Consider the following 26950-nt stretch of genomic DNA (forward strand, 5'->3'; position numbering starts at 1 on the left):
TAGAGGCTAGACTAAACTCTATGCTCAAGGTCATTTCCAGAGGTGTTGAGGAGACCATGCAGTGCTATGAATTGTAGATTGAACCACGGTGGGTGGCAAGTGCTTTATTTATTTATTTTTTTCTTGTTATTTGGTGACCTTCAAAGCAAGTGTTTTATTTATTGTTTTTGTTTGTTTGTTTTTGGGTCACACCTGGCAGCACTCAGGGCTTACTCCTGGCTCTATGCTCAGAAATCACTCCTGGCAGGCTCAGGGGACCATATGGAATGCCGGGATTCGAACCACCATCCTTCTGCATGCAAGGCAAATGTCCTACCTCCATGCTATCTCTCTGGCCCCCAGTATTGTTATTTTTTAAACTTTATTTTAGGCACTGTTCTTTTCTATACTATGCATGGTAGTTCCATTCATAGAACATTTTAGCACCACATCCTCCATCAGAGTGTCTGCTTCCCTACACCATTATCCTGTGTCCCTCCAAAGACAAGCACCTGAGTCCCTATACTTTCTTTGGCTTAAACATTACATTTGTCTCCAAAAACACACTGTTGAGGGGTCACACCCAACAGTGCACAAAAGCTACTACTCCCTGCTCTTAGCTCGGTGGTCACTCCTGGTGGTGTTTGGGAAACCACGTAATGGTTTCAAACAAGGGCCTCCTGCATGAAAGGCCTACACTCAGCTTATTAAACTCTCTCTGGCCTCAACATATTACTTTCACATCAGAAAGGAACTACAGGGCCCGGAGAGATAGCACAGCGGCGTTTGCCTTGCAAGCAGCCGATCCAGGACCAAAGGTGGTTGGTTCAAATCCCGGTGTCCCATATGGTCCCCCGTGCCTGCCAGGAGCTATTTCTGAGCAGACAGCCAGGAGAAACCTCTGAGCACCGCCGGGTGTGGCCCAAAAACCAAAAAAAAAAAAAAGAAAGGAACTACAGAAAAATAAAAGGAACTACAGGTATTTTCTATAGAAATTCCTCGTGTGTGTGTGTGTGTGTGTGTGTGTGTGTGTGTGTGTGTGTGTGTGTGTGCGCCTGCGCGCTGAAACCCGGGAACGAATTTCCTCCGTTTTTTTGTTTGTTTCTGGGCCATACCCTGCAATGCTCAGGGGGTTACTCCTGGCTCTGCACTCAGAAATTATTCCTGGCAGGCATAGGGGACCATACATGATGGCAGAAATCCCACACACTAGACCATCATTCCGGCCCAAGTTCCTCTTTCTTCCTCAACTAGGTCATAGCTCCCTCAAGCAGTCAATAATCATGGTTTTCCTTCTAAGTGAACCAGTATGAAGCATCAACTGCTTTTAATCAGCAAGAAGCTTTTTTGAGTTTCCTTCTTCCCTCCCTGTCGTTGTGCTATTTACCTTCCATCGCATGTCGCTTTCTTTTTCTTGTTATTGGCAGGTCTTCCTTGCTGTCTTCTTGCTTTCCATCTGAGGTGTCATTATGCCCTTCTTCTTCCTCATCCGAGTATTGATTCAGGGCATCTACCAACTCCAGGAAAACAGCATCACTAATCAGGACAGATCCAGGGATCATTTCTGAAGCATAAGGGTTGGAGAGATGAATGGTGGTTGTTTTATACTCCGTAGTTCTTCTAGGAAGGATTTCTTATGTTCACTCCTAAAGCCCAGAATGAGCAATATCTAGACACTTTAATAAGGACAGGCAATCAGTGAATTACAATAATTTGATTAGTTCTGCTAACTACAACAGCTCAGCTAGCTGGAGCAAGAAATCCATTTATAGGTTTTGTTCTTTGTTCTTTTTTTTTTTTTTTCTTTTTGGTTTTTGGGCCACACCCGGCAGTGCTCAGGGGTTACTCCTGACTATCTGCTCAGAAATAGCTCCTGGCAGGCACAGGGGACCATATGGGATGCCAGGATTCGAACCAACCACCTTAGGTCCGGGGGTGGACTGCTTGCAAGGCAAACACTGCTGTGCTATCTCTCTGGCCCCTGTTCTTTGTTCTTAAGGAAGTTCTTCACTTCCTTAAATGACAAGTCAAGGGACCAGCAAGGTGGCACTAGAGGTAAGGTGTCTGCCTTGCAAGCGCTAGCCAAGGAAGGACCACGGTTCGATCCCTGGCGTCCCATATGGTCCCCCCAAGCCAGGGGCAATTTCTGAGTCCTTAGCCAGGAGTAACCCCTGAGCATCAAACGGGTATGGCCCGAAAAACCAAAAAAAAAAAAAAAAAACAAAAAAAACATAAGTCAACCTGTATTTATGATCCCAAACCTCACAAAACTGTAAAAACAACGTAAGTGGGATAAGTAAATGGCAATAAAATGAAGATGCCCTTGATCAGCAGTGATTTCTTTATGTAATAAAAGGTAGATTTTAATTTTTCTTCAATACATGGGTTTATAGAATTTAAGAAAAAGTCTTTGAACACTAGGGGGCGCTGTGGGTAAATCATGAATTTCAATTCTATGGCAAGAGTCACTTGTCAAAGAACTGGTTTATGTGAGTGAAGATCTCCCCCTTTTTTATGCACTGAAAACCTTTTCTAGAACACAACTTAATCTAAATGACTTGCTTTAGAAAAGCCAGGACAATAAAACCAACTTCTGGGAGACCAAAAGGGATAGATGATCTGGATCAAAGAGGTTATGTTCTTTGCCATTCTTAGAGAAGGGAAACAAAGAACACAATGATCTTGGATAGATTTATGGAAAATTGTAAGGATTAAACTTATTTGTGTATATACCAAATATTCTCTCCAGTTCCAAAACTTGGCTGAATGTTTTGTTTGTTTTGGGGCCACACCCAGCAGTCCTCAAGGCTTACTCCTGGTTCTGCACTCAGGAATCAATTCTGGCATTGCACTGGGACCATATGGGATGCTGGGGATCAAACTTGAGTTGGCCACATGTGAGACAAGTGCCTTAACGCCAAACTGGACAGTGTTTACTATACAATTTTTAGTCTTACCTAGGAGAATACCAAGACATCCTTCAGTGTACATGATGAGGGAACAGGTGAAAGCAAGAAAATGATGTACCAAAGAACAGAGAGTTTTATCCCACAGATCCCAGCACCACTACCTTCTTCACCATGGACCTTTCCATCATAGTTATTTATCAGCTCCTCAATGAAAGTCTCATCTTCTTCTTTCACCTCATCTCCCATGTAGGGAATGTTACACAAAACTGTCTCATCTTCTACCTGCAATAAAACCAGATGTGATTCATCCCATGAAAACAGTAGGCACTTCCTCTTTCCTGCCTTATGTTTCTTTGATCTTTTCTTTTTTTTTTTTTTTTTTTTTTTTGGTTTTTGGGCCACACCCGGTAACGCTCAGGGGTTACTCCTGGCTATGCGCTCAGAAGTCGCTCCTGGCTTGGGGGACCATATGGGACGCCGGGGGATCGAACCGCGGTCCGTCTCCTAGGCTAGCGCAGGTAAGGCAGGCACCTTACCTCCAGCGCCACCACCCGGCCCTCTTTGATCTTTTCATACCAGAGACTGAAGCATGGTACGAGTGAGATATGTGCTGCACCACTGAGTCACATCCCTGGTCCTTTTCTTTCCAATTTAATGAAATTTTATTAAGTCATTTTTCTGCTTGAATCTCCTAAAAGTAAGTTCAGCCACAGATTTTACTGCATTATTTGAGGGTGGGGTGCTTTTTGGGCCACACGCAGCAATGCTCGTGAGTTACTCATGGCTCTGCATTCAGTAACATTCCTGGCATTTCTTGGTGGACCATATGGGATGTTGGATCTTGAACCTGGGTTGGCCACTTCTCTCATTCTTTAACACTGTCATGCTAATTGTTAGTATAGTTATTTCCCTACCAGCATTCACCACTCTTTGTGGTGAGCTTCAAATTGGGAGCAGTTCAGGCCCTTCCAGCCTTAACTCTATTGTCTCTAGGCCTTATTACAAAAATGACTTTAATTATTCTTTTTTTTTTTTTGGTTTTTGGGCCACACCCGGCGATGCTCAGGGGTTACTCCTGGCTGTCTGCTCAGAAATAGCTCCTGGCAGGCACAGGGGACCATATGGGACACCGGGATTTGAACCAATCACCTTTGGTCCTGGATCGGCTGCTTGCAAGGCAAACGCCGCTGTGCTATCTCTCCGGGCGCTAATTTTTCTTAAAACCCATAGATGAGTGAGAGTTTTTTATGTCTATCACTCGCCCTCTGACTTATTTCACTCAACGTAATAGATAGATTCCATGTACATCCACGTATAGGAAAATTTCATGACTTCATCTCTCCTGACGGCTGCATTATATTCCATTATGTATATGTACCACAGTTTCTTTAGCCATTCATTTGTTGAAGGGCATCTTGGTTATTATTGAGGTTATTCTTTTTTTAAAATTTATTAATTGATTGGTTTCTGGGTCACACCCAGCGGTGCTCAGGAGTCACTCATGGACGTGCACTCAGAAATTGCCCCAGTAGGCTGGGGGGCCATATGGGATGGCAGGAATCAAACCAGGTCCCTCCCGGGTCGGCCGCATGCAAGGCAAATGCCCTACTGCTGTGCTCTCTCTCCAGCCCCTCTCATGAGGTTATTAACTCTCAAATCTTTAGCTTGAAGTGAACAATGATATTCCCACCAAAGAATTAGACAACACATGTATTTCTCACACTACTTTTTTTGAAAAGGGGGTTTCGATCATACCCAGCAGTGCTCAAGGCTTATTCCTGGCAGGCTCAATGACCCATATAGCATGCTGAGGATCAAATCTAGCTTTGGGCTGGGGACAGTCAGTGGCAAAAGTACAAACTCTGGAGCCAGAGCGATAGCATAGCAGGTAAGGCTAGGGTATTTGCCTTGCACATGGCCAACCTGGGTTCGATCCCCAGCATCCCATATGATCCCCTCCACCCTGGCAGGAGTGAGTGCAAAGGCAGGAGTAATCTCTGAGAACCACCAGGTGTGGCAACGAAAAAAAAAAAAAAAAGTACAAGTCTTGCAAGCCTGAGGCTGGTGAGACTGTCAGTTTAATCCCCAGCACCATCCACATTACTGAATGGGATGCCAACAGCGTTGGCATGATCTTTAGAGCCACATAGAAATGTGTGATCTCCAGGGCACTGCAACCACAGCACAACTGGAAAGTGTGTGAGTACCACTACCATGTGTCTGTAGCCTTTGCTGATCATAATAATAACAAAGAAGGGCCAGAGCGGTGGCGCAAGCGGTAGGGCATTTGCCTTGCATGAGCTAACCTAGGATAGACCTCGGTTTGATCCCCTGGTGTTCCATATAGTCCCCAAGCCAGGAGCGATTTCTGAGCACAGAGCCAGGAGTAACCCCTGAGCATCACCAGATGTGGCCCAAGAAAACAATAACAAAGAAGAGGGGAGGAAAAAAGGAGGGAAGGGAAGGGAATGGGAGGAGATGGGAAGGGAGAGTAGAGGAAAGGAAAGGAAGAAATGTTCTGTCAGCAGGGAGTTGTCAAACTCCTTAACTGGCAAATGTCCTATTTGGACTGTATTTAACTGAAGACAATTACAAAACTGAGCCAAGGCAGTAAAGTAAAACTGGAGTTCTGCCCAGTTTCATTCATGCAAAAAAAAGATGTAGCATCAATTCAGAAAGTACACTCTAGGGGGCACAAAAATTTAACAAGCAGGAATAATTTTCAATGTATCATATTTTAGAGTAAACTGCATAAAAACTCTGCCGCTACATATCTATGTGTTGTAACTGACCACATATAACCTTAAAAGGAGTGCCAGCTTAAAATCAGCTTATTCTTATTTTACTAGTACTATTTGGGAAGGGGGTGGTGGCAATAGAATCTCCCAAGTGGAGCTCAGTCAGCCCAAGGGCCCCTCCTAGAAGTTCTTGGCTAATCATGTAAGGGCCCAGCGGTTGCAGTGCTGTCCTGTGCTGCCAGAGATCACCACCCCAATGGCATTAGGGGTCCTGGCCCAATAATGCTGGGGTACAGCCAGCAACTCTCTGGTGACTTGTGGTCCCAGGGATCAAACTGGGGTCAGCCACTTGGCAAGGCATGTGCTTTAACATTTGTACTATCATTTTTTCGGTTTTGCTTTGTCGTTCTTTGTTTCTGCAATGCTCGGGCTTATTCCTGACTCTGAGTTCAGGGATCATTCCTGGTGGTACTCAGGGGACAATATGGGATGCCAGAATTAAACACAGGTCGACCACATGCAAGGCAAGCACTGTAGAATCTCTCTAGCCCCTCTTTCCGGCGTTTGTTGGTAGGGATACACCTAATGATGCTACTCCTGCCTTGGTGCTCAGAGGTTCCTCCCAGGAACCCAGGAGACCACATATACTGGGGACCTCCCACATACAAAGCACATGTTCCAGCCTTTAAGCTAATGCCCAACCACCAAAGCAAATAGTTTAAACAATCCCATTATATTTTCAATACATACCATGAAGTTCTGCTGGAGAGGGGACCAGGAATACATGATGGGAACCAAGGCGACTGTATTCAGAGACCTCATTAACATATGTTGACTTGCAAAGCCTGGGAATATGCTCTCTATGGTACACTGAAAATATAAACAATGACATGGAGAAGGGAAGGCAAGCATACAATCCAAGAGAGAAATTTAATTTCCTTCTAAATTGATTCAAACAGGGGCTGGAGCAATAGTACAGTAGGTAGGGTGCCAAAATGAAACAAAACTTGATCCAAACAGCTTTCCAATTCTTTATTTGGTTTTTTGGTTTGGGGCCACACCTGGCAATGCTCAAATGTTACTTCTGGGGGCCAGAGAGATAACATGGAGGTAAGGCGTTTGCCTTTCATGCAGAAGGACAGTGGTTCAAATTCCAGCATCCTATATGGTCCCCTGTCCCTGCCAGGGGCGATTTCTGAGCATAGAGCCAGGAGTAACACTTGTGTGCTGCCAGGTGTGACCCAAAAAAAAACAAACAAAACCAAAAAAAGTTACTTCTGGTTCTGTGCTCAGGAATTACTCTTAGTGGTGGTTTGGGGACCATATGAGATGCCAGGAATCAAACCTGGGTCAGCCGCATGCAAGGCAAATGCCCTACATGCTGCACTATCACCTCAGCCCAGCTTTCTAATTCTACAAATGAAGAAGCCAAGGATAGGGCTCACAGGACCATATCAGGTACCAGAGATAGAATCCAGGTTGGGCATGTGCAAGGCAATTGCCCTATCTACTGTACTATCTCTCTGGCCTCATCTTAGTTTTTTGGTTTTTTTTTGTTTTTTTTTTGGTTTTTGGGTCACAACTGGCAGCGCTTGGGGGTTACTCCTGGCTCAGCACTCAGAAATCACTCCTGGCAGGCATGGGGGACCATAAGGAATACGGGGATTCAAACCACCGTCTGCTCTGGGTCAGCCACATGCAAGGCAAACGCCCTACCACTGGGCTAATACTCCAGCCCCTGCTTTTTAACTTTTTTGTTTTGTTTTGGTTTTGGGTCATACCCGGCAGTGCTCAGGGATTACTACTGGCACTGTGCTCAAAAATCGCTCCTGTAGGCACAGAGGACCATATGGGATGCTGGGATTCAAACCACCATCTGTCCTGGATCAGCTGAGTGCAAGGCAAACACCCTACCACTGTGCTATCTCTTCGGCCCCCTGCTTTTTAACTTTTTTTGTTTTCTTGGGGTCACACCCGGCGGTGCTCAGGGGTTACTCCTGGCTGTCTGCTCAGAAATAGCTCCTGGCAGGCACGGGGGACCATATGGGACAACCGGGATTCGAACCAACCACCTTTGGTCCTGGATCGGCTGCTTGCAAGGCAAACGCCGCTGTGCTATCTCTCCGGGCCTGCTTTTTAACTTTTTAACGGTTCGATAAAATATGTCTTTTTTTGGGGTGTGTGTGTTATTATTTTTTGAGTCATACTCATCAGTATTCAGCATTTACTCCTGGTTCTGTACTCAGATAACTCCTGGCAGTCCTCAGAGGACTATATGGGGTGCTGGGATCGAACGCAGGCTAGTCAGGTGTAAGGCATGTGCCTTCCCTGTATTACTATATCACTCCAGCTCTAGAATAGTCTTTTTTTGTGAGGGGGAAAGCAGTGTGGATGGGCATGTATATAGGGAAACAGGACTATGCAGTGTCAAGATTTGAACGCTTGCCCCAGAGCCCTGGTGCATGCACTCCTGTCTTTGAGTCATCTTCCTGGCCTCAAGAGCTATTCCTTTGATCCATATACTCTTGTCCGTTATCCAGGGCATTCCTTTCCCATTATCAAAGTAACTGAGGAGCCAAACAAGAAAAGGCTGTTGTGGAGCTTCATCACTGAGCCCAGGAGAGACAGTAAATGTCTTGTTTTTCTATGATAAACTCAGTTATACTCATTTACTGAGGAGAACATTAGGTGGAAAAGGTTATCTTGAAGCTACAGATTTACCATCCTAATTTTTCAAAGTTAGGGCTCTATTAGCTGTATCTACTATCCTCATTTATTTTCTAATAAGTAGCAGAAACAGAGAACACAAAAGCTTGCAGCCAAGGAGGAGAGAGATTTGAGTGTAAACAAACACCTGGAAGTACCTTTTTGAGAAAAGGATGTCCACTCACAGGCTTCATCAGCTGGACGGGCTGGACACGGAGCTTCTTCCATTCCTCATTGAGGATCTGAGTTTTTTCTTGAACCTTAGCAAAATTTGCTACATATAAAGCCTAATAAATTAAGGGAAAAAATGTTAAGATTTCAAAAAAGGAAATAAAAATATTCAGGGGTGAGAGAGAGCAATTTCAATGAGCTGGAGTACATGCTTTGTACACTGGATGCCCACGTTCAATTCCTGGCACTGCCTCGTCCCCAAAGCACCGATGGGAGTAACTCCTGAGCACAGAGCCAGGAGTATCCCCGAGCACTGTTGGGTGTGCTCCAAAAACAAAAAGAAAAAAAAAATTGAGGGGCTCTTGTGTGGCTTAAGGGTCAAGCTCATGGCTAGTACTTTGAGGCCTTTGGTTCCACCTTGGCAATACAAAGCAGCATCCCTCCAGCACCAAAGGATGATCCTGACAGCAACCATCAACTCAGGGATGGAGATATAGTATGGGGGTTGAGGCCCTTGCCTTATACGTAGCCCACCCAAGTCTGGTCCCCACTACTGCCGAGTTCCCTCGAGCATCACTGGGAGGGGCCTCCAAGTACAAAGTCAGGTGTGGTCCAAGTCCACACTGGCTCCATTTAGTAAAATCTATGCCCTTTCACATAGGTTTTGTTGTTTTTACCTTGGCACCCATGTTTGCCTGGAGTCGTTTGAGTTGACGAAGTCGCATATATTCAGACTTAACCTTTCTTTTCCAGTAAGTGATACATTTGGAAGTTGGGGGATTTGATATATCCATTTTGCTGTAATCTAAGAGAGTCAGAGATGAGAAATAGCATTTCATTGTCTAGAAATAAAATATTTCTAAAATGTAAATAAACATGGCTGATGATAATTTAAGTCCCACTAGATTTGTATAAAAATGTTAAGTTTTGGGGCCAGAGAGATAGCATGGAGGTAAGGCGTTTGCCTTTCATGCAGGAGGTCATCGGTTCGAATCCCGGTGCCCCATATGGTCCCCCGTGCCTGCCAGGAGCAATTTCTGAGTCTGGAGCCAGGAATAACCCCTGAGCACTGCTGGGTGTGACCCAAAAACCACAAAAAAAAAAAAAAAAGTTAAGTTTTAAAAAAACCCTAATCTGGGCCGGAGAGATAGTATGGAGGTAGGGCATTTGCCTTGCATGTAGGACAGTGGTTCAAATACTGGCATCCCATATGGTCACCAAGCCTGTCAGGAGCGTAGACCTAGGAGTAAGCCCTGAGCACTGCCAGCTGTGACTCAAAAGCAAAAAACAAACGAACAAAAAACTAATCTGGACCAGAATGATAGTACAGCAGGTAAGGCAGGGGTCTCAAACTCAATTTACCTGGGGGCCGCAGGAGGCAAAGTCGGGGTGAGGCAGGGCCGCATAAGGGATTTCACTTACCGAATATTCGCAATAAAAAATCACATTAGTAAGAAAAAAATCGCAAAAACTTGCATTAAACATTTGATACCCCGAACAGGACTGCTCAGGGTATGCGAATGTTTAATGCAATTTTTTTCTTACTAATGCGATTTTTATTGTGATTATTCGGTAAGCAAATAATCGCGAATACTGCGATATTTGAAGGCCGGCTGCGGGCCACAAAATGTTGTATGGAGGGCCGCAAACAACCTCGGGCCTCGAGTTTGAGACCCCTGAGGTAAGGCATTTGATCCCTGGCAACTCATATGATCCTCCGAGACTGCCTGGTGTAATTTCTTTCTTTTTTTTTTGGTTTTGGGATCACACCCAGCAGTACCCAGGGGTTACTCCTGGCTCATGGGTAGGCTTAGGAGTGGGCAGGCTTAGGAGACTATATGGGATGCTGGGATTCAAACCACTGTCCTTCTGCACACAAGGCAAACGCCCTAACTCCATGCTATCTCTCCGGCCCTGCCTAGAGTAATTTCTGAGCACAGAGCCAGGATAATTCGTGAAAGCCTCTGGGTGTGGCCAAAACAAAACAAAACAAAACAAAAATCTAATCTATGGGGCTGGAGCAATAGTATAGCAGATAGGGTGCTTGCCTTGCTCGTCCAAGCCTCAGCACTCCAAATGTTTCCCTGAGCCCGGCTTGCAGTGATCTCTGAGTGTGGTGCCAGGAGTGAGGCTGAGAACCCGATGTGTAGCCCAAAATAAATAAATAAATGACTCTACTTTAACAATGCCTCCATTAAATAGAGTTCACATCAGATGTTTGGATCTGACTACTAAGACTTAGTCTCTGTCCTCTGCTTTTTTTTTTTTTTCTTTTTCTTTTTGTTGTTTTGGGTCATACTTGACTGTGCTCAGAGCCAACTCCTGGCTCTAAACAAGGAATCACTCCTGGTAGGCTTAGGGAACCACATATATGCCAAGGAAAGAAGCTGGAAAAAGTAAAAGGAAAGCACTGTATCTGTTTTACTGACTCTCCCACCCTGTTTTTTGTTGTTTTTCTTGGGGGGGGGCATACACAGTGGTGTTCAGGGGCTACTCCTGGCTGACTTTGTTTGTTTGTTTTGTTGTTGTTTGTTTTGGGGCTACACCCAATGGCGCTCATGGGTTACTCATGGCTCTGCACTCAGAAATCGCTCCTGGCAGGCTTGGGGGACTATATGGGATGCTGGGATTGAACCTGGGTCTGTCCCAGGTAGGCTGCATGTTAGGCAAACGCCCTACTACTGTGCTATCTCTCCAGCCCCTGGCTCAGTTCTTGACGCTGGTTTCTGGGTGGTTCTTCAGGGCCCATGTGAGCCAAGACTGAATCTCCATCTCCCACATGCAAAGCCTGTGCTTCAGCCTATGAGCTCACCCGGGATCTCAGAGATCTTAGGAACCTGGATCAGTTGGGAGTTTACTAAAATGCCACCTTAAAAGAAATGTACAGGGCCGGGCGGTGGCGCTGGAGGTAAGGTGCCTGCCTTGCCTGCGCTAGCCTAGGACGGACCTCGGTTCGATCCCCCGGCGTCCCATATGGTCCCCCAAGAAGCCAGGAGCAACTTCTGAGCGCATAGCCAGGAGTAACCCCTGAGCATCACAGGGTGTGGCCCAAAAACCAAAAAAAAAAAAAAAAAAAAAAAAAAAAAGAAATGTACAGCAAGAATCAGGTTAATGTGGAAGAGCTTCATGGAGAGATCCACCCACGCTGCAAAACCCTATGTGCCCAATTTCTACACCTACTGCCTGACTGAAAATAAAAGTCAAATATGACAAGTGTCATTTCCAAGACACATGAAAATAGATGAAGTGAAAGTCACTTTTTTTTATTTTGGGCCACACCCAGTGACACTCAGGGGCTACTCCTGGCTATGCACTCAGAAATCTCTCCTGGCTCAGGGGACTATACAGGACACCAGGGGATGGAACTGCGGTCTGTCCTGGGCATGCAAGGCAAACACTCTACTGCTATGCCATTCATCTGGCCCCAAGAGTCACTTTTTCTTATTTTTTTTTTTTTTTTGGTTTTTGGGCCACACCCGGTGGTGCTCAGGGGTTACTCCTGGCTGTCTGCTCAGAAATAGCTCCTGGCAGGCACAGGGGGGAGGGGGGTGGGGAGTGGGGGGTGGAGGTAGGGGGGGGTACCATATGGGACACCGGGATTCGAACCAACCACCTTAGGTCTTGGATCGGCTGCTTGCAAGGCAAACACCGCTGTGCTATCTCTCCAGGCCCTACTTTTTCTATATTTAAACTTCAGTTCAAAGTTTGAAAGAAGTCATTATTAGCATGCGCTCTACTTACCTCATGCAATGCAGCGGTGTCAGATTTTATGATATGCCTTCTGTTCTTCATGGGAAGAGCTAAACACAAAGGCAAAAACAACAAAAATAATGTTTAGCTATTCAGAAAGGAAAGAGACTGATTTCACGAAGTCAGTGAAGCATACTTAGCTCCCGAATCCGGCAGTGGGATGTCCCCCTCCTACCCCCAGGTTGTGAGTGGAAATCTCCATCTGCCTTATTCTTTGTTTGTTTTGGGGCCACACCCAACGGTGGCGCTCAGGGGTTACTCCTGGTTCTGCACTCAGAAATTACTCCTGGCAGGCTTGGGAAGCATGTGGGATGCCAGAATCAAAACTGGGTCAGCTGCGTGCAAGGTAAACGCCCTACCTGCTGTGCTATCACTCTGGCCCCTCCCTATTATTTCTACAATAGGGTTTCAAAAATACACAGTATCGCTTGAGAAGGGTCTATGTTGTTTTGTTTTTTTTAGTTTACCTTTCACATGCACATGCTTTGTATAGTAGAACCACAGGTGTGGTTTTTCCCTTTTTTTCCCCCTTTGAGGTTGACTTGTAGTTATACCCATGGTTTCTTAGGACTTACTCCTGGCTCTGTGCTGAGGGATCACTCTTGGCAATTGCTTAGGGGATCATATGGGGTGTTGGGATACACCCAGAGTCAGCAGCTATGCTATCGCTCTGTCCCCTCTAGCCACAAGTTAGCTCCCTAGATCATGATCTACTGGGAACAACTTCCAAGTACAGCACTACAATCCCCCTGAAGCACCTCTACGTGTGGGCCTAAAGCAAAATAAAGTAAAATTTAAAAAAAAAAAAAAAAAAAAAGAGGACTAGGAAAATAGCTTAAAACCTCCTAGAGTATATGCTATGCACATGGGGGGCCCCAGGTTCAATCCCAAGCACTACATGGTCCTCTGAGCACTCGTAAGAGTGTCCCTCGGGCCCGGAGAGATAGCACAGCGGCGTTTGCCTTGCAAGCAGCCGATCCAGGACCAAAGGTGGTTGGTTCGAATCCTGGTGTCCCATATGGTCCCCCGTGCCTGCCAGGAGCTACTTCTGAGCAGACAGCCAGAAGTAACCCCTGAGCACTGCCGGGTGTGGCCCAAAAACCAAAAAAAAAAAAAAACCAAAAAAAAAACAAAAGAGTGTCCCTCAAGTACCACTGGTGTGACCTCCAACTCATAGAAAATCTCCTTGGAAAGGAGATTGGTGAGGGGTTGGGCCACACCCAGTAATGCTCAGAGGTACTCCTGGTAGGCTCAGGAGACTATATGAGATGCTGGGGTTGAACCCAAGTAGGCCATGTGCAAAGCAATAAAGCAAAATTGCTCTACTTTCTTTTTTTTTTTTTTTTGGTTTTTGGTTTTTGGGCCACACCCGGCAACGCTCAGGGGTTACTCCTGGCTATGCGCTCAGAAGTTGCTCCTGGCTTGGGGGACCACATGGGACACCGGGGGATCGAACTGCGGTCCGTCCAAGGCTAGCGCAGGCAAGGCAAGGCAGGCACCTTACCTTTAGCGCCACCACCCGGCCCCTGCTCTACTTTCTTATGCTTATCATGCATGATGCCAACCCCAATTTGATCTCTGGTACTATATATTGTCCTCCTAAACACTGCCAGGAGTGTCTGCTGAGCACAGAGCCAGCAGAAAGCCCAGAGTACTGCCAGGGATATATATTCCCAAAACAACAAAATTACATTTTTTTTATTCCCAGGGGGAACACTACTTTTTATTTATAGTTTAATATTTTATTTGGGGGCTAGAGAGATAGTACAGCAGGTAAGGCAGCCTAGGATGGACCGCTGTTCAATCCCCCGGTGTCCCATATGGTCCCCCCAAGCCAGGAGTGATTTCTAAGCGCATAGCCAGGAGTAACTCCTGAGTGTCACAGGGTGTGGCCCCCCCAAAATATATTTAGAAAACAATAGTCAAGAAGGGGGCACTGAGGGGAGAGCGCCCTCTGTTCTAGAAGGAGAGGGGGAGTGCATTTTCTTGGTTTTTGAGACATAGGAACCTCCTAAAATGTTTTTTGTTTTAGTTATGGTTTTGGTTTCTGGGGCACACTCAGCCATGTTCATGTTACTCCTGGCTTTGTTTTAGGGATCACTCCTTGCAGTGCTAGGGATTGAACCCAGGTCAGCTTGTGTATAAGACAAGCATCCTTCCAGCTATTCTATTTCTTGGAGCTGGGAAGATATCTGGAGCAAATGGTTTGCATGTGGGGGCCCAAGATTCAGTCCCTAGGACCACAAAGCTCCACAACCCCCCCTCCCAAAATATCTAAAATAGTCTGAACAGTAACCCCTCTACTACCTGAATTTAAATGTTTGTGGGGTGGGGACACACACCTGGCAGTGCTTGGGGGGAGCAAAACCTGAGCTCACATGCAAACTATGAGCTTTGAGTCCTTTGAGTTCTCTATTTGACCTCGCAGCTCCTGTTGGAACTCATTTTCCTTTCTAAAATATCAAGCTAAGGTCAGGTTGCTCCATCCACTTAAGGCTGGCGATCAAGTAATGGAAAATAACATAATCTGGGGTCTGAGTGATAGCACTGGGGGATAGGCTGTTTGCCTTCCACTTAGCCGACCCCAGGTTCAACCCCTGGCATCCCGTATGGTCCACCAGTTGTGATCCCTGGATGCAGTATAAACACAGAGCATAGCTGGCTATGGCCCAAATACAAACAAACAAGAGAAAATAACAATTCACAGTCACAATTCCTGTGTGTGTGTGTGTGTGTGTGTGTGATTTCTTAAAAGATACAGTCCCGGGCCGGGCGGTGGCGCTAAAGGTAAGGTGCCTGCCTTGCCTGCGCTATCCTTGGACGGACCGTGGTTCGATCCCCCGGCGTCCCATATGGTCCCCCAAGCCAGGAGCAACTTCTGAGCGCATAGCCAGGAGTAACCCCTGAGCGTTACCGGGTGTGGCCCAAAAACCAAAAAAAAAAAAAAAAAAAAAAGATACAGTCCCAGAGTGATAGCACAGCAATAAGGCAAAAGTTTGCCTTGCAGGTAGCCAACCCAGGACAGGCCTAGATTCCATCCCCGGCATTCCATCTGGTCCCCCAGGCCTGTCAAGATTTCTGAGCGCAGAGCCAGAGTAACCCCTGAGTGCCGCCGGGTGTAGCCCAAAAACTAACCAACCAACAACAACAACAACAACGAAAAAGATACAGTCCCATAGGAAATGTGCACTGGTGAAGGTTGTTGTGCATTGTATGACTATAACTCAATCTTGAACAACTTTATCTTTGAGGGAAAAATAAATGTAGTATGAACAACCTTGTAACCATGGTGTTTAAATAAAAAAAAAAAAAGATGGGCCCAGAGAGATAGCACAGCAGCGTTTGCCTTGCAAGCAGCCGATTCAGGACCAAAGGTGGTTGGTTCGAATCCCGGTGTCTCATATGGTCCCCCGTGCCTGCCAGGAGCTATTTCTGAGCAGATAGCCAGGAGTAACCCCTGAGCACCACCGGGTGTGGCCCAAAAAGCAAAAAAATAAATAAAAATAAAAATAAAAAAAAGATACAGTCACAACAATATAACTATTTTTCTTTAAAAAGTCATAACTGGGGGCCGGTGAGGTGGCGCTAGAGGTAAGGTATCTGCCTTGCAAGCGCTAGCCAAGGATCAGGACCTCGGTTCGATCCCCCCAAGCCAGGGGCAATTTCTGAGCACTTAGCCAGGAGTAACCCCTGAGCATCAAAACAGGTGTGGCCGAAAAACAACAACCAAAAATAAATAAATAAATAAATAAATAAATAAATAAATAAATAAATAAATAAATAAATAAAAAGTCATAACTGAAATATGATCTTTTACAGCCTTGTCAAAAGAAGTAACGGTAAATACACAAAGGTTGACAATTCATAGCCTAATTTTTTGGGGGGATCACACCTAGCCATTCTCATAAATTACTCCTGGATCTGCGCTAAGGAATCACTCCTGGGAAGGCTCAGAGATCAGATGAGACGCCGGGGATCAAACCTGGGTCAGCATCATACAAGGTAAGCACCCTTTCTCTCCAGCCCCTCAGCATCCATTTAAATTTTACCCAAGTGCTCTCTTTGGGCAGTGCATACAGATGTATCTACACACAAGAATGGCACTGAGTTTTAACCAACTTCTTCTTTACATAATTAAAGTGATCTGTGAATCTCACATGACAAAAAAAATTTTTTTTATCTTGCTCGGCTTTTTAATGGGCCTGTGATGTCATTAAAAGTTTATTTGGCAGGTCAGTCCCACAGAGTATATGAGGAAGACATGATAGACTGTTTCAAACAGATAAGTATGATAAAAACAAATACCTGAAACACAGCCACGGATGGGCTCTCAGAGCATCTGGATACTAACCAACTACTATCACTGCAAAGATTTAAGAAATGCAAATAAACAAAAAACTCAGCATTTATCAGAAATGACTTGGGGGAATAATATTCATTCAGCTTGGGCAAGGGAAATAATGCACAAAAAATACTTTCTAGGGGCCAGAGCGGTGGCACAGACAGTGGTAGGGTGTTTGCCTTGCACGCAGCTGACCGAGACAGACCGCAGTTCAATCTCCCAGCATCCCATATGGTCCCCCAAGGCAGGAGCAATCTCTGAGCGCATAGCCAGGAATAACCCCTAAGCATCACCGGATGTGGCCCAAAAACAAACAAACAAAAACCTACCTTTCTAGATGGGGACGATGGTGGGGGTGTAACAAAGAAAAAAAATATTTTCTATCTACGACATATATTCTCTAGTTACTGGCATGTGAGAAACTGCATCTATATTTCAATGATTACTGGGTTACTAAAGTATTTTTTATTATGGTCACTGATATAATGAAGATAAATTGTAAAACATATACTATTATGGCCAGGAAATTTAAAATCAGGTCCTTTCCTAACTATTTTTGTTTTTGTTTTTGGGCCACTCCCAGAGATGTTCAGGAATTAATCCTGGCTCTGCACTCAGAAATTATTTCTGGCAGGTTTCACTTTGGCCCCGCTTTCCTAACTTCTACAATTTAAAATGACAAATAACCAAATTCAAAACGAACAAAACTCTTGATACACTATGAAAAAGATATCTAAGTCCCAGGGGGTCAGTATTAGTTGATCAAATGTAATAATTATAACATATATACTAATATGACATTAATAAATACTAGGGAAACCTAGTGATATGGAATATCACCTTGGGCAACTTGATAATTTTTTTGGGAATCTAAAATTATTCTTTTGGGGCCTGAGCAATGGCACAACAGTAGGGCACTTGCCTTTCACGTGACTGACCCAGGACCAATCGCGTTTCAAATCCCTGGCTTCCCATATGGTCCCCCAAGCTAGGAGTGATTTCTGAGCACATAGCCAGGAGTAACCCATGAGAGTCACCGAGTGTGGTCCAAAACAAAACAAAAAAATTATTCTCAGGGCCGGAGAGATAGCATGGAGGTAAGACGTTTGCCTTTCATGCAGAAGGTTATTGGTTCAAATCCCGGCATCCCATATGGTCCCCCGTTCCCCCTCCCCCCCCCCCCTGCCAGGAGCGATTTCTTTTTTTTTTTTTGGTTTTTGGGCCACACCCATTTGACGCTCAGGGGTTACTCCTGGCTATGCGCTCAGAAGTCGCTCCTGGCTTGGGGGACCATATGGGACGCCGGGGGGATCGAACCGCGGTCCATCCTAGGCTAGCGCAGGCAAGGCAGGCACCTTACCTCCAGCGCCACCGCCCGGCCCCACCAGGAGCGATTTCTGAGCATGGAGCCAGGAGTAATCCCTGAGTGCTGCCGGGTGTGACCCAAAAACCAAAAAAATAAAAAATAAAAAAAACAATTATTCTCTAAAAGTTAATTTAAAAAAAATTGGACTGTGGGGGCCGGAGAGATAGCACAGCGGTAGAGCACTTGCCTTGCCCAACACGGGACAAACCCAGGTTCAATTCCTGGCAAGCCATATTGTCCCCCAAGACTGTCAGGGGCGATTTCTGAACAAAGAGCCAGACCCGTTGGGCTCTCTGGGTGTGCCCCCCCCAAAAATAAGATTGATAGGGCTACCCGGAGAGATAGCACAGCGGCGATTGCCTTGCAAGCAGCCGATCCAGGACCAAAGGTGGTTGGTTCGAATCCCGGTGTCCCATATGGTCCCCCGTGCCTACCAGGAGCTATTTCTGAGCAGACAGCCAGAAGTAACCCCTGATCACCGCTGGGTGTGGCCAAAAAAAAAAAAAAAAAAAAAAGATTGATAGGGCTGGAGAGATAGTACAGTATATGGGTAGGGCCTTTGTATACAGTTGACTCAGGTTCAATCCTGGCTCCCATATTGTCCTTAGAGGCCATCCAGGAGTGATTCCTAAATTCAGACTTAGGAATAAGCTCTGAGCACTGCTGGGTATGGACCCCCAAATACATACATATATATATATAATTTATTATATGTTATATAATGTATGAGTATATGTAATATTTATATTAATATAATAATTATATTATTACAATATACACACATATATAAAATGAGAAATAAAAATTGCCTATTTGTAAAATTTCCACAGAAAAAAGCTATAGAACTTGAAAGCTTTTCCCAAGTTAACTGAATCTCAATTAGCTTCAAAGAAACTAAAATAGAGGGGCCGGAGAGATAGCATGGAGGTAAGGCATTTGCCCTTCATACAGGAGGTCATCGGTTCAAATCCCGGTGCCCCATATGGTCCCCCGTGCCTGCCAGGAGCAATTTCTGAGCCTGGAACCAGGAATAACCCCTGAGCACTGCCGGGTGTGACCCAAAAACCACAAAAAGAAAGAAAGAAAGAAAAGAAAGAAAGAAAAGAGAGAGAGAGAGAGAGAGAGAGGAAAGAAACTAAAATAGAGTCTGTCACTAGTTGGAAATAGGAAAACACTGGCAAAACTGTTTAGAGATTAGATATCTGAGGAAAAAAAATTTGATTTAGGGTGTATGTGTGTGGGGGTTGACCACACCCAGTGGTGCTCAGGGCTAACGCCTGTACTGTGCTCAGAAGCACTCCTGGCATGGTTGGGGATCTTTGGAAGAGTCAGAGATCAGATCTCTTTGGAAAGAGTCAGAGATCAAATCCAGGTCAGCCACATGCTAGGCAAATGCCCTCCCCGCTGTATTATCTCTCTGAATCCTATTTTTTTTTTGTTTTTGTTTGTTCGTTTTGGGGCCACATCTGGTAAGGATCAGCAGGTACTCCTGGCTTTGCACTCAGGAATTACTCTCAGTGGTACTTGGTAGACCATATGGGATACTGGAGATGGAATCCAGATTGGCCTTGTGCAAGGCATAAATGCCCACGCATCCAAATGGATTGTGGTTTGAATCCCGGCACCCCATATGGTCCCCTGAGCCTGCCAGGAGCGATTTCTGCACTCAGAGCCAGGAGTAACCCGAGCGCCACCAAGTATGACCCACAAACAAACAAACAAACAAAAAATAAATGCCCTACCCACTGATTAGAGTTCCAGCTCCTAAAGTAAAAATAGTTTTATTTAGAATAATGTAAGGTGGGGGCAGTGGTGTGGGCAGCAGAGAATGTGCTGTGTTCATTTCTTTGTTTGCTTTGTTTTTGAGCCATACTCAAAGCTGTGTGCTAAAGAGTTATGGGCTCAGGGCATCATATGAGGTTCATGGAACTGAACTTGGGTCAATTGTGTAAAGGCAACTCTCCTATCCACTGTACTATAGCTCCAGCCCAGATTATTTTCTTTTACAAGAGCCACACTCAGCAGTGCATTAGCAATGCTATGTTCAAACTTTGCCATGTAGTACAAGGGGTATGGGGACCACACTTAACACTACAGAGGTGATAGGAGGAGGCAGAAGGCCATGTGGTGATCAGGGTTAATTCAACATTCACTGGAATAATATTCCTGGCCCCCAGTTTGTGTACTGCATTTTTCTTTTTGGGGGGCTGATGCTTAGGGGTTACTACTGGTTCTGCTCTCAGAAACTCTTATCAGTGCTTGAGGTATTATATGGAATGCTGGGGATAGAACCCAGGATGGCTGCTTGCAAGGCAAGTACCCTAACAACAATTTTTCTGATTTTTTTTTGTTTTGGTTCTTTATTAATCTTTAACTAGCCTATGTAGAAACAGAACTTTTTAGTGCCACTGTTTTAAACAAAAGTTGTCAGTACACAAAATAGAAAATTTAAAATATACACCATGATATGGGAGCTGTCCAGAGCAATAGTACAGTGGGGAGTGTACTTGCCTTGCTTGTTGCTAACCTGGTTCAATTCTTGGCATTCATTATGGTCCCACCATGAGTAATTTCTGAGTACAGAACCTGGAGTAACCCTGAGCATTGCCAGGTGCAACCAAAAAACCAAAACATAAAAAAAAATCAAATTAAATTTAAAAACTAGGGGGCAGAGAGATAGCATGGAGATAAGGTGTTTGCCTTTCATGCAGAAGGTCATTGGTTCGAATCCCAGCATCCCATATGGTTCCCCAAGCCTGCCAGGGGTGATTTCTGAGTGTAGAGCCAGGAGCAACCCTGAGTGCTGCCAGGTGTGACCCAAAAACAAAAAATGGAAAAAAAAAAAAAAAAGAAAAGAAGAAGGAAGGAAGGAAGGAAGGAAGGAAGGAAGGAAGGAAGGAAGGAAGGAAGGAAGGAAGGAAGGAAGGAAGGAAGGAAGGAAGGAAGGAAGGAAGGAAGGAAGGAGAAAGAAACAAACACAGGGGCCAGACAGATAGCACAGAAGTATGGTGTTTGCCTTGCACAAGGCAGATCTAGGACAGACCTCGGTTCGAGGTTCAATCCCCGGCATTTCATATGGTCCCCTGAACCAGAAATGATTTCTGAGCGCATAGCCAGGAGTAACCCCTGAGCATCACAGGGTATGGACCAAAAAGCAAAAACAAAACAAAACAAAAACCACAAAAACACCAAGAAAGGAAAGGATACATTTTGAGAGGTCACTGTGCTGCTCAGCACTTATTCCCAGCCTATGCTCAGGAATCATTCCTGGTATTGCTCAGGAGACTACAAGTGGTTTGAAGGATAGAAACAGGGTCATCTGCATGCAGGAAAGTGCCTTAACCCTTATTTTGGAAATAATCTGTTGCATGTTACACTCTGGGAGCAAATAAAGAACAGGCACTATTAAGCTTTATAACAAATGAAGCGCAGAGACCTCATTAGTCAGATTTCAGATTTTAAGAGGAAAGTGGTCGCCTGAGTAACAGAATAACAGATAAAACGCTTGCCCATGTGGCATTCCATGTGGTCTGCTACAGAGCCAGGAGTACCGTATTTTCAGGCGTATAAGACGACCCCCTAATTTTGCAGTTAAAACATAGGTTTAGGCCTATATTCGCTGTATCAGACGTTCAGAACGTTCCTGTGCTGCAACTGTATGTACCACAGTGAGCCAATCACAACAAGCAAAGGTTCAAAGGTTCTACTGTAATAGACTTCCTCTCTGACTCTGGCCAATCTGAGCAGGCTTTGACAGTGCAGATTCGGTCCAGAACATTGTCTAATTTGCATGCATCAAAAGCTGCTTGGATTGGCTGAGTCAGAGAGGCGGTCCGAGCAGCCTTGCAGTGATTGGTGCAGGATCAAGTTGGAAAATTCGTTTTGTGGCAATATTCAGACAATTTTCGTTTAGCGGCATATTGAAACATTTTTCGGGATATACTTACTCGGCGTATAAGATGACCCCCGATTTTCGGTTGACTTTTTTTGTTTCAAAAGTCGTCTTATACGCGGGAAAATACAGTAACCCCTGAACATTGCCATGTGTGCCCCCCTCAAACAAACAAAAAGAGTAAAGTAGCAATACATTTACAATATTTTCCAAATGACATGCGAATTCATAGAAAGTAACAGAAGAGGGGCCGGGCGGTGGCGCTCGAGGTAAGGTGCCTGCCTTACCTGCGCTAGCCTAGGAGACGGACCGCGGTTCGATCCCCCGGCGTCCCATATGGTCCCCCAAGCCAGGAGCGACTTCTGAGCGCATAGCCAGGAGTAACCCCTGAGCGTCACCGGGTGTGGCCCAAAAAAAACCAAAAAAAAAAAAAAAAAAAAAAAGAAAGTAACAGAATTTTCTCAATCTTTTTTCTTCTCACAGAAGTCTTTTTGGGAGTACAATTTCAGTTTAAATCCCAGGCTCCTCAATCTAGAATAGTTTCAAAGAAAATTAAAGGAACACCATAATAAAAAGATCACTTATGCTTTAGAAACTTTATTTTTGTTTCCCAGAAATGCTCAGAGGCTACTCCTGGCTTGCAGGCCCAAGACTGAACCAAAGTTCAATTACTGAAAAGGTTCATTTACTCGCTTGCAAAACATTCCCTCCCACCCCTAGAACTCTTTTTTCTGCTCAGCCCAAGGGTTTTCTTTCTGTTTGTTTTTTGGGTCATAGGTAGTAGTGGTCAGGGCTTACTTCTGCTAGGGATGGGGGATCGTATGGGGTGCTGGAGATCAAACTGGCTGGGCTGAGTGCAAAGCAAACACCTTACCCATTATTCTATTTCTCCTCTTTTTCTTTAGTTCTGGGCTTCAGCCATAGGTGCTAAGATGCTGTTGGAGGGGAGTCACTGAAAGCAGTGCTCAGGAGATCTGTGGTGCTAGGGATCAAATTTGGGCCATCATTGCCTTGCATGTAGCTGATCTGGGTACTATCCCCAGCATCACATATTTCTTGAGCCTGTCAGGAGAGATTCCAGATCACAGAGCCAAAAACAAGCCCTAACTAAGTACAGTGGTGTGTGGCCCAAAAACAAAAACAAAAAAAAATTTTTTTAATGGGCCATCTCTCTTGGTCCTAACCCAGGAATTTTAAAGCTGTGCCTTAGCACCAGATTCCATGATTATCCTACAAGTATTCTGCAGATTAATCGTAGAACTAGGACTCAGATCTCCTCAATCCCAGAGGGTTTTTACTATTTGTCTATTTACAAATAAGTATTGAGTGTCTGAGTGCTTGGTAGTAATTTTTGGTCCCTGGGGTACATCGATAAAAAAAATAATGCACATTCCTACCCTGGGAATATTAATTCACACCCATAACATAAACTTGACAAAAATAGTGTTATCACATGTTTATATATAAAATGACCCTTTCTTTTATTACTGATGTGTAAAAAAGAAAACACTTCTCTCCCAACACATACTGTCTCATACACACACACAAAGAGGCAATATTTTTTATCACTGTCACACCATCCCAGCCTGGGAGATTTCAGGGCTTAAAATAGACAAGTTCTGACAGAAAGCTCTGAAAGACCTAGCACCTTTTCCCGCTGGAAACGCATTCTAAAGCTAAAACCAACAAGATAGGAAGGGGATGGGAAGGGACATTGTCCTTCAAAGATATGGAGCAGGGAGGAGGCTATCCATATACTGAAAACAGACTGAACAGTAACCGGTGTTCCTCCCTCTCTGTTCTATTCCCTCATCCTCAGCCCTACTGCCCCAGATCCCCAATCCATACTATTTACAATTCTTTTCTTTTCTTTTCCTTCCTTCCTTCCTTCCTTCCTTCCTTCCTTCCTTCCTTCCTTCCTTCCTTCCTTCCTTCCTTCCATACTATTTACAATTCTTTTCTTTTCTTTCTTCTTCCTTCCTTCCTTCCTTCCTTCCTTCCTTCCTTCTTTCTTTCTTTCCTTTTTTTTTTTGGAGGAGGGTTGGGGCTACACTCCGCAGCGCACAGGGGTTACTCCTGGTTTTGTGCTCAGAAATCACTCCTGGAAAGTTTTGGGGGACCATATGGGATGCTGAGGATCAAACCTGGATCAGTCCCTGGTTGGCCGCGTGCAAGGCCAACGCCCTACCTGCTGTGCCATCACGTGCAATCGCCCCAGCCCCATACTATTTACAAATCTATACTTCCTGGATCCATCAAAATTACATGATTGCAGGAGCGATTGCTCAAAAGGCCTGATTTTGCAAAGGATGCTTCTTAGGCAGGAGGCTAGGAACTCATCCCTGGCAAGGCAGGATCAAGGGGCCATGCCCCAAGCCAGGAATAGAAGGCCCCCAAAAGAACAAAACTATAAATAAATAAATAAATAAATAAATAAATAAATAAGGGCCTAAGAAATAGCATGGAGGTAGGGCGTTTGCTTTGCATGCAGAAGGACAGTGGTTAGAACCCGGCATCCCATATGGTCCCTTGAGCCTGCCAGGAGTGATTTCTGAACGTAGAACCAAAAGGAACCCCTGAGTGCTGCAGGGTGTGACCCCAAAACCAAAAAGAAAAATTTTTTAACCAAAAATAAATATAAAAGTAAATAAATAGGGGCCTGGCGGTGGCGCAAGAGGTAAGGTGCCTGCCTTGCCTGCGCTAGCCTTGGATGGACCGCGGTTCGATCCCCCGGCGTCCCATATGGTCCCCCAAGCCAGGAGCGACCTCTGAGCGCATAGCCAGGAGTAACCCCTGAGCGTTACCGGGTGTGGCCCAAAAACCAAAAAAAAAAAAAAAAAAGTAAATAAATAAAGTTAGACCTCACTCCAGGCTGAACTTGCATTGCAGCACTAACATCTTTCCACGCCACACACACACACACGCTTTGCATTTAAAAAAAATGCTTTGCATTACCGGGTGTGACTCAAAAACCACACACACACACACACACACACACACACACACACACACACACACACAAACACAAATGCTTTGCATTTAGAAAAAAAATGCTTTGCATTATAGCATTGGATCCAAGGGGAGAATTCTAGGGTGGGCAGAGACTGGCATGAGCCCAAACGTGCAGAAAAGCCTCTTAGAGCCGGGACTGGCCAGCGAGCAGCCAGGGGACTGGCCCACAGCACCCCCAAACCCAGTGACCCCACTCCCCAGGGTCAGGCCCCCCACTTTTTTCCTGCCCTCCTCAGCCACTGCCAACTGGGCCTCCATGTGCTCAACCGACCCGGGTGCACCGGGTCTTCATGCCGTCTACCGGGCTTCAAGAAGGCCGCAGGTGCCACCGCCCACCGCCCCCCCAGCCCTCCAACGGGAGGGCTCGGACCCGGGCCCGCCCCCGCCGCGCCTCCTCCGCCTCCTCCAGTCCCCGCCGGCCGGGGGCTCGCTCGCCCCGACCGGCCCCCGCTCGTGCACGCAGACCTCCGGATGGGGAGGAGCGCCCCACTCCCCACGCCCGCCGCGGGGTAGGCGCACCGCCCCGCCACTTCCTCCCCCGGCTCAGACCCCTTTGCGCTCCCCGCCGCGGGCCCCGGGCAGCGGGCGAGGTGCCGAGGCCCGGCCCCGCTTGTTTACTCACTCGGCCTCCATCCCCAGCCGCAGCCACTCGCTGCCAGTGCGCCTGCGCGGAGAGGCCACGCCCCTCAGTTCCGGGACACGCCCCCTGCACACGAGCCACGCCCCCGGCCCCGGCAAGCCTGCGCCTGCGCACAACGCCCTCGGCCTAAAAGACCTGACTCCGGGGGCCCCGAGAGACAGCACGGAGGTAGAGCGTTTGCCTTGCGTGCAGAAGAAGGTCGATGGTTCGAATCCCGGCATCCCATAGGGTCCCCCGAGCCTGCCAGGAGCGATTTCTCAGCACAGAGCCAGGAGGAATCCCTGAGAGCTGCCGGTGTGACCCAAAAACCAAAAAAATAAAAGACCTGACTCTGCACTTACACTGTTGACAAGCACCATTTTTTATTTCACCCTTTGGAGGCTAACTTGGAAAGTTTTAGTTTGGCTTTGGAGCCAATCCCGTCCAGGCTCAGGGCTTACTTTTTGGGCTCTCCCTTCAGGAATCATTTCTGGCGACTTCAGGGATTGATGCTGTGGTTTGAACCCGGTTGGGTTCAAAGGAAAAGGAAAAGTGCCTTACCCGCTATACCTATCTCTGGCCCCTAACTTGGAAACTCCTGTTTTTAATATTTCAAACCTATTGATACCCCCAAATGCCTACAGTGTGCTCTGGCATCCTTCTCTTTATTTATACCTGATTTCCTTAATTGTCAATGGTTATCTTGGCCACTTAGATTCAAGTTAAAGGCCTTGTGGCAAAGTATCTCCTCAGATATTTGTAAATCGCAAAGACAGAGACACTGTTAGAACCGGTAGGGTGTTTGCCTTGTATGCCACCCATCCATATTTGATCCCTGGCATCCCACCCAGATGGTTGCCCTAACCTGCCAGAAGCAATCCTGAGTTCACAGCCTGAAGTAAAGTATGAGCATCGCAGAGTGTAGCCCCAAAACAAAAATAAAGTTGCAAAAGGAAAACAGTAACTTGAAGGGAGATATCTCCATGAAGAGATAGCCAAGTAAATAGAGCTTCTTGTTTTGGGTTGCCTGAGCCACCTAAGATTCTTGTGTGTATTTGGGGGGGGGGGGTATTGGTTGGTTTGCTTCTTTTCTTTTTGAGAAAGCTATACTCAGAATTTACTCATAAATTCTCAGTGGCTCTACATTTAGGAATCACTGCCAGAAGCTTGAGGGACCATATGTGGTTCTGGAGATGGAACTCAGGTCTGCTGCATGCAAAGCAAGCACCCTACCTATCCAGCTCCAAGTGTTGGGAACTACTCCTGAGTCTGACCATTTTATTCCTGGCTTTGAGCTAATATCACTCCTGGTAACACTTGGGGACTCATTTGGAATGCTACAGATCAATTGAGTCAATTTAGTTTGAGATACAGACCCAGACTTCAAGAGTTTTAAGACCATCCAAGTGATTAAATTATACAAGTTTGAAAGCATTGTATTACATAAAAGTTGTTGAAAATTAGGG

General features: G+C 45.7%; 1 protein-coding gene across 2 annotated transcripts in view; it reads right to left on the bottom strand.

Moving 5' to 3' along the window:
* Positions 1-25517, bottom strand: part of EZH1 (enhancer of zeste 1 polycomb repressive complex 2 subunit) — a 47858-nt gene extending 22341 nt beyond the window's left edge. The window contains exons 1-7 of one of the 2 annotated variants that reach the window (XM_049779094.1): positions 25488-25517; positions 12245-12303; positions 9181-9308; positions 8491-8619; positions 6377-6496; positions 3050-3170; positions 1367-1543 (exon numbers count right to left, since the gene is read on the bottom strand). In XM_049779094.1, the coding sequence (XP_049635051.1) occupies positions 1367-1543; positions 3050-3170; positions 6377-6496; positions 8491-8619; positions 9181-9297 (664 nt within the window). In that variant the 5' untranslated portion in view covers positions 9298-9308; positions 12245-12303; positions 25488-25517. Of the gene's footprint in view, positions 1-1366; positions 1544-3049; positions 3171-6376; positions 6497-8490; positions 8620-9180; positions 9309-12244; positions 12304-25483 lie in introns of both variants that reach the window. The other variant, XM_049779095.1, reaches the window with a different exon arrangement.
* Positions 25518-26950: the final 1433 nt, after the last annotated feature.

Source organism: Suncus etruscus, chromosome 1 (genome assembly GCF_024139225.1).
Source record: "Suncus etruscus isolate mSunEtr1 chromosome 1, mSunEtr1.pri.cur, whole genome shotgun sequence".
In the NCBI taxonomy this organism is placed as follows: Eukaryota; Metazoa; Chordata; class Mammalia; order Eulipotyphla; family Soricidae; genus Suncus; species Suncus etruscus.